This window comes from Gavialis gangeticus, unplaced genomic scaffold, assembly GCF_001723915.1.
Source record: "Gavialis gangeticus isolate Ggan-Ray unplaced genomic scaffold, GavGan_comp1, whole genome shotgun sequence".
Taxonomy (NCBI): domain Eukaryota; kingdom Metazoa; phylum Chordata; order Crocodylia; family Gavialidae; genus Gavialis; species Gavialis gangeticus.
Window position 1 is genome coordinate 65,940,284 of NW_017728992.1, and position 7,956 is coordinate 65,948,239.

At 48.6% G+C, this 7,956-nt stretch overlaps 1 protein-coding gene across 5 annotated transcripts in view; it reads right to left on the minus strand.

The window, feature by feature from the left end:
- KIAA0319 (KIAA0319 ortholog) overlaps window positions 1-7,956 on the minus strand; it is a 97,314-nt gene that overhangs the window by 42,716 nt on the left and 46,642 nt on the right. For all 5 annotated transcript variants that reach the window (XR_002098723.1, XM_019523722.1, XM_019523713.1 and 2 more), the window contains 2 exons: window positions 7,278-7,365; window positions 4,123-4,215 (listed from right to left, as the gene is read on the minus strand). Coding sequence is in view for 4 of the 5 variants with exons in the window: in XM_019523722.1 (XP_019379267.1) it covers window positions 4,123-4,215; window positions 7,278-7,365 (181 nt within the window). In the remaining variant the exon portion in view is untranslated. The remainder of the gene's footprint in view (window positions 1-4,122; window positions 4,216-7,277; window positions 7,366-7,956) is intronic.

The window sequence follows — 7,956 nt, forward strand, 5'->3', positions numbered from 1 at the left end:
TTGGGTGCACAGAGTGGCAGGGGGCTCAGTCCCAGTGTGCAGGGGTTGAGCAAAGGCAGTGTGGAGCCCCTGGAGCCTGATCCCAACCAGATTTTATAGATTTCATAGACATTAGGGCTGGAAGGGACCTCACAAGATCATTGGGTCTAGCCCCCTGCCCAAAAGGCATCGCTTTGGTGGCTCATGTTCATCTTGTGGTCAACCATGACCCCCAAGTCTCTTTCATTCATAGCACTAGTGAATGTAGCATTGCCAAGCCTATAGGTATGATGTGGGTTTTCTCCCAAGGTGGAGCACCTTGCATTTCTCCATGTTGAAAGTCATCAGGTTTTGATCCATCCACTTTGTGAGCCTGTCCAAGTCAGCCTGAATCCCCAGCCTATCCTCTAATATGACCGTGCTTCCCCATAATTTGATGTCATCTGCAAACTTAGCCAGTCTGCTTCTGACACCTGAATCCAGGTCATTTACAAATATGTTAAAGAGTACTGGTCCAAGTACTGAACCCTGAGGGATGCCACTGGTCACCATGCGCCATGTTGACTCGGTTCCATCGACTATCACTCTCCAGGTCCAACCATGGAGCCAGTTCCCCAGACAACAGATCATAAGGTTGTTGAGGCCACAGTTCCCCAATTTTGTCCTGAGAACATCATGGGAGACCAAATCAAAGGCTTTTTTGAAATCCAAGTATATGACATTAGCCTCTCCTCCCCTGTCCAGGTGATGTGTTGTGGCAGAGCTCCTTTGGTGTCTGCCACTTTAAGAACATGAAGAGGCAACCTGCAGGTGTGGCCCCAGCTCTGATGAGCAGGCATTTTAAGATTCAGGCCAGCAGAGCTGGAGGCAGCAGTCTGCTGTCTGGCACAGAGGAAACGACATCTCCTGGTGGAGCTGCTGCTCTGGTGACTGTAGGAGGTAAGGGCAAGAGCTTATGGGGATGGCTAGGAAGCTCTTGGTCCTAGGCATGACCTAAAACTGCATCCTGCCGGGGATAAGTGGCCTGGTGGGGCTGTTCATGGCAAGACAGTCCCCCAGAAATGCCAGGCTATTTACCACCCTGGTGAATGGCTAGGAGGGGTGCCTTAACCCCAGCCCCCACCTTCAGGTGGTTTATTTATCATCGGAGGCTGTAGAGGGCCAGGCACACCCAGGGGTGGCACCTGATCCCACGTAGGGTGTGAGACCCCAGAGTGCGTAGTGGGGCCAGGCATGGCTGCGGCCACCTGAGCCCGTGGGGGGTGCAAGACCCTGGAGAGTGAGAGTGGTGGGCCAGGCATGCCAATGAGGGGCACCTGAGCCTGCAGGGGTGTTCAACCCCAAGCCCCAGCATAGGGGGCAGAGTACGTGCCTCAGAGGAGGCAGAGGTGCAGAGTGGGGTGCAGAGAGACACCTATCTGCCTGCACAAGAGTGGCGAGGCCCTGAGAGCAAGGGGGCAAGTGAGGTCCAGGTAAGCCTTCAGATACCTGAGGCCAAAGGTGGACTGGAGGCTGAGGAAAGGCCCCAGGAGTGAGTGGCAGGAGTAGGGGCCCAAGGAAGGGGCATTATGTTCTGGTGCAGGGCCAGAGCTAAAGTTGGTTCAAAGTTGAGCAATCACTCAGTCAATGCACAGTGGGGTAGTGGGAGATGCCAGAGAGACTGCACCAGGGCTGACCAAAGAATGGAGAGCTAAGCCCAAGGATCTCATGGAGTAGGACGGGATGAGTGTGGCCCAAGGGGGTGGTATGCAAGGGACCAGGTGACACCTGGTGGAGTGTAAGAGGCCCCAGTGAGAGACAGGTAGTATGAATGTGGCCTGTAACATGGCAGCGTGAGAGAGACACAACTGTCTAGTTGGGCCCAGCCTTGAGCTTGCAATTGAACAGTAGGCCATCTGCAAAGCTTCGGATTCAGTACAGTGGTGGTTGGAGCTGCATACATAGGCCCAGGAGAACAGGGCATTCAAAGGGCAGCCTCCTGCCTAATTAAGACCCTAATTATTTAACAAGGCATGGCAGGAGAGAGAAGCAGGCAGCGTGCCCAGGGGCAGGTGGGAAACTAGCACTGTGGCTGGTTGGGGAGATCCCACTGTGCCACACATGTCACCTGGTCATAGAAGAAGATCAGGTTGGTCAGGCACGACCTATCCATAATGAAGCCATGTTAGCTGTCTCTCCAGATGACGCCTTCCGTTAACCTATTGTTGATGGATTCTTTAATAATTCTTTCTATGGTCTTTCCAGGGATTGAGGTGAAACTGATTGGCCTACAGTCCCCTGGTTCTTCCTTCCTTGAAGATAGGCACCACAATGGGCTTTCTTCCAATCTTCAGGAACCTCTCCCAAGTGCCACAAGTTCTCAAGTATCCTTGCCATCTGTCATGCTATGATGTCAGCCAATTCTTTTAGCACTCTTGGATGCATTTCATAAGGGCCTGCTGACTTAGGGATGTCCAGCCTCTCAAGGTGTTCCCTCACAAGGTCTTTGCCAAATGTAGGTGTGTGGTCACCTATACCCTCGTAATCCCATGTCCTGTCAGGCAGGAATGGTGAAGAAACTTCCTTGGGCTGGTGAAAAACTGAAGCAAAGTAATCATTAAGGAGATTAGCTTTTTCCTGGGTGTCAGATGGTGGGGAGGGAGAACCTGGAACCTGTTCTGAGCTGGGCAGGGCAGCACAGAGCTCTGTGCTGCCTCTGTCTGGCTGGGATCAAGCTCTGGGGCGCCGCACTACCTTCACCCAGCCCCCTGCATATTAGGATCAGGCTCCAGGGATCTGTGCTGCCTTCACCCAACACCCTCATGCTGGGATCAAGCCCTGGGGACCTGTGCCACCCCCACCTAGCCAGGATTGAGCTCCAGGCAGCTGGAGGCAATGGGGGACCCCAGGACCCAATACTGGCATGAGGGGGCAGAATGGGGCCCAATCTAGCCTGCAGATCTGCTCCAAACCATTCATTTGGCCCACAGGGCAGCCAGAATTGTACACACCACTGACAAAGACTGATACAAAGGATGACAACAGAGTCTCTGGGAAAAAGTGGGATGCCAGATCTTTACAGCTTACATCCCAATTCTAGGTCTAGTGTCAACAAATAAACCTTACCCACTTGCTCCCATAGTGGATGGGGGGGGGGGGAAAGAAGAGGCAATACCAGGAATCAGCGATTTGACAATCTAGATGACTTCAGAGTGGCCTCAAGCAGATTTGAGTGAACTCTCCCAAGACAGAGCCACAGTGTGGCCCTGGGTTATGCTCTCAATTGCCTACTCTGCTTCACTGATGGTCTCTGTTTCACCTTAGCAGGGGTGAGTGGCCGTAGCTCATTTTGTCAGCAATAGACCCACAAGGGGAGACAGGCTCTGTAGACAGCCTGGAGAGGCCAGAAAATTAGCATTTGGGTAGATCTAGTGACCTCCGCTTGGCTACTGTGGGCAGGGAAGCCATGGAATAAATACACCAGAGTCCTACACTCTGGCCCAAAGTTGGAGCGATGTATTTCATCTCCCTAGTCTCATCCTACACTTGGGTACATGCAGTTCAATTGATTAAGCTTCAGATGAGAGACAAAAAGAGAACAAAAGTAAACATTCACGAGTATTCTCTGACAAACTTTGTTTAGCAACACATTGTAGGTCTCTCCATGCACCTTATTTAAAACATAAAGACCCTGATTCATTGAGGCACTTGACAACATGCCTACATTTAAGCAATTTCTACTGACTTCAAACAGATCCAAACGCCTACTTGAAATTATACACATAATAAATAGCTAGGTCTTCCAGAGCGTTACCCCTGGGCTAAGGGATGTAGCACAACTTTACTTGAGTGAGTGATTTCTGATTTGACAGCATTTTAAACACACACACATACACTGTACAAATGGCAAAATTCAAGAAAATGAAGCCTAAGACTATGTCATTCTGCTTTCTACTTAAAAATGAATCTACAGAAAGGACTTTTTTTTTTTTAATGAAAGGCAAACAAACATTTCTGACAAGGAATGATGACATTCAGCAGAGAGTATCCCACTTCACCAAAGTGTAGGAGATGGAGTAAGCAATAAGAACTATAATTCCTAAAAAATATTACAACCGTGTATAAGGACCATAAGATAAAATCAAAGAGTTCCCCAGTACATACGACTGCCATCAATGAAGGTGGATGTGGTAGGCAATGAGACCTCCTGTACTTTGGGTGAAACAACGGCAACAGGTGGCTGGTTTACTCCGACTGCTGTGTGGAAAAAGGAGGGGAACAAAAGCTATTAAAAGAAAACACATGCAAATCTATTCTGCCAATTCCTTAGGCAAATCAACAGTGAAAAGGGAAAATAAATGCTTCAACAGAGGGGAAAGATTATGGTGGTTTGGGATAAAAATCAGATAGGAACTTTGCATCTAACAAACATTTTCAGTCATAAGTAGCTGAAAACAGCACTTAATCATGGCATTTTCTCATGTATATACAAGCTACATAATTAAATGGGAAGAAAGTTTGGCTCAGAATATCATCTAAAATACAGAAAAGCCATTTTCTATATAAAATTTAAGGCCTGCAGTTAAATCTGCTGTACGGACAAAATGATCCATGCAATTTTGGAGCCGTCCTATAAGTCCACAAAATAATTGTCTGACTACTTTTAAATTTAGAATCCAGACTGCAGATGATTACAGGAAAAGTCAGTCTCCATTGAGCCACTCAACTATGTAATTTAAAACTGTCCTTTTAGAGGTTTATGGACTTTCTTCTCATTTAGAGAAATTCCTCAACAACAAAGCCAGGACAGGCAGCTTTGCAGCTGCTATTGTACACTCTAGATAAAGCAAGGAAAAAGAGTGGTATAATGTACTACAATCCAGCACTCCCACTCTAGTGACTGGCAGCTGGCATCAACTAGCACAGTCCTGAGACTGCTGTAATTTGTGTCACTTTGGCCCTTCCCTGTCAGAACACGGGACCAGTGCCACATCCAGGATTTCCCAAGTGAGGATGTGGAAGCAGCACCCTGCTCTGCAGGGATGGCTGCACCTCCTGCTCCCAGCCGCCTCCACCCCCACCAATGTGAGAAGACCACCCTTGAAGGGCTTCAGGGACTTGTTTAAATCCTTAAAGCAGGTGAAAATCCCCCCTCCCCTTCCTTTCCCCACTCCCTCCCCCACCTGCCACTGTGGTTTCCCCTGCTGTTCCTGGGGTGGGGGAAACTCCAGAGCTGTTCCTGCCTACCCCAGCCAGGTGAAGACAGGGACAGCAGCAACAGTGTGGCAAGAGAGTAGTTCCCCCTTCCCTACAACCATTCCCAGAGATCAGGGAAGGAGATTCACCCCAACCCACCCCCACTGCCACTTTTTCTGTCCCCAGCTGAGCCAAACCCACATGCAGCCCAGCTGGGGCAGACAGCAAGAGCTCTAGTGCTTCCCCCACCCCCAGTACAGTGGGTAAGCAACAGTGGCAGGAGTGGAGGAGGGATTTTCACCTTTCACCTTGGGGGCTTAAAAAGTCACCAACTCCCATGGTGTGGTCCAATCCAAAAGGAGGCTGCAGCCACCTCACTGCACCCCCTCTGGTTCCACCCCAGTGCAGAACTCTGAAATAGTTGAAAATTTGTAGCAAAACCCCCAGGGTTTTTTTGGTTTTGTTTTTTCTTTTACATTCCCCGCCCCTTCCCCAATCATTTGTGACTCTCTCTGCCCTCTCTATCCCTTATAAGTAATTACAAGTAGTACTAGGTAAACTATAGTACGTTCTTATACTCCCTTATAGTAACAAGCCCCCTTTATATTGTAAATACTGTTCTATTATGTTTGTATTGATTTTTACTGTTTTATATTGAATGTATATGATTTAGGCCTATGTCTGTAAAGTAATGTCAAGTAATGTCAAGTTTCCATTTTGTATGTCAAGACTCCATCTTGTGTCTCCTACCCGGGTATAACCTATTGTATAGTATGTTGTAACTGTGACTCATGTCTAACCAATTTTATGTAAGTTGGTTCTTAAATAAATGGGAGCGAATGAGGTTGCTTGAGGTACAATGGTAGCAGGCCTCCAACAAATGATCAACTCAACGATGGGACCATCAGCTCAACAACCAGACCACTGCCTTGCATTGACTCACCCAAGAACCACAGACCTCACCCAGGAACAGAGACAAAACCCAGCATTTCAAAGATAAAGAACCTACAGGAACCCAACATTTGGAAGACAAAGACCATACAGAAACCAGCAACCCACCATTGTGTCCCACCACACAACGAGGACACCTGGATCTGCATGTATGCATCTGAGCAGGACTGGCCTTGCCTGGGCATGCCCTTCCCACAGGAGACACAGGTAGATCACCCTGATAAAAAGGGTGGTAGGGTGTGACCTCTTTGGGGTGCCCTCTCCATCTTGACCAGCACCATGCCACACCACCTATCCACCCAGAGGCCCTGCTGGCAACCCCCTCTGGACAACACCTTGCTAGAGAAGACCCCAACTGGCCATCAAGGATCAACTCGCAGCCCAGAATAGGTAACTATTACCCACCTTCCTTCCCCAAGCAAAGGACCTGGACTCTGTCCCCACAAACCTTGACTCCAATCTCTCCACCAAGCCTTTCCTCTCCTGCTGTGTCTGTGCCAATAATTCCATGGGGCTGTATAGTGTGCTGCCTGATTAATAAAACTTATTCTGAAACCCCAAGTTGGGTTTTTGTCTTACTGACCTCCCAGACCTCCTCCTTGATTTCCCAGCTTTCTCCTTCAGTTCTTTCTGCCGCTCAGTTTCCAGCCACGATCTCCCAGCCTTCTGCCCCTCCTTTTCCCAGCTGTCTCCTCCTTTCCACTGGGCTTTTTTCCTCACTTCCACCCCAGGACCAGGTGACCTCAAGTAACCCCAACCCCGTGACCCCAAGTAACCCCGGGGCACATTGACCCCAATTAACCCCAACCCCAAGTGACCTCGAGTAATCCCAAGCACCAGATAACCTAAACGCTCTCTAGGGTTAACAAACAGCCATGAAAGTGCGTGTTTTTGTGTGTATATATAGTTTTGTATGACTCCATAGAGTGAGTGAGTGAGTTTGTATCACACCCCCCTGTCTAACTGCACAGTGTTGAGGTCCCAAGTGTTGATCTAGCATGTGTCAAGTCAACGAATTCAGTACAACACACCCAATTCAATCTAAAAAAAATCCTTGATGTAATGTGAGAAACTGTGCACATATTCCTGTGTTATAAGGAAATCTGTTACTCTTTCAAACTACTGAGGAATCTTTAAATGAAACAAGCACTTGATACATTGGTCTGATTTACCTGGTTTGACAGTGACATTCACAAATCCTTCTCCAAAGGCATTTTCACCAGAAACAGTCACTCTGAATGCATAGAGGCCTACTGACAGCTGAAGCATACAAAAAAAAAGTGCTACCAATTATATGAAGAATCACACAAAGGTAATATAAATATTTAAAGATACTTATTGGCTTGCAATAATGTAAACAAGCAACTTGAAACTCCGGGCTCCATTTATAAAGTCATGAACAAAGTACAGACCATCAGCCAGAATGGGCTTGAGAAACAGCCACGTGGGGCATTCTTACTTTCCCCTAGGACAGGGGTTTTCAACCTGTTTGATAAATGTACCCCTTATGACTCAAAGTTTCAGCTCCTGTACTTCCTTATACTTTCTTCTTGTTTATAAGGGGGGGAGATCAGATTGAGGCCCCTGCAGTGTAGAAGGGAATGGGGCTGGGGCAGGCACTACACAGCTGGGATCAGATGCAGTGAGGGACAGAACTGTGAGTGGCTCATCTGGGGGGAGCAGGAAGGGGGCGGTGGCTCCCACTGCTGCATGCTCCTCAGGAGGGCATGGGGAGGCGCATGCCCCCAGATCTGCATGGGGTAGGGCAAGGTGAGTTGCAGCCAAGGTAGCACCGGGCTCTTCCCAGCAGGGGGCTGGGCCAGGCTGCACTCAGGGTGGGTGGCAGTGGTA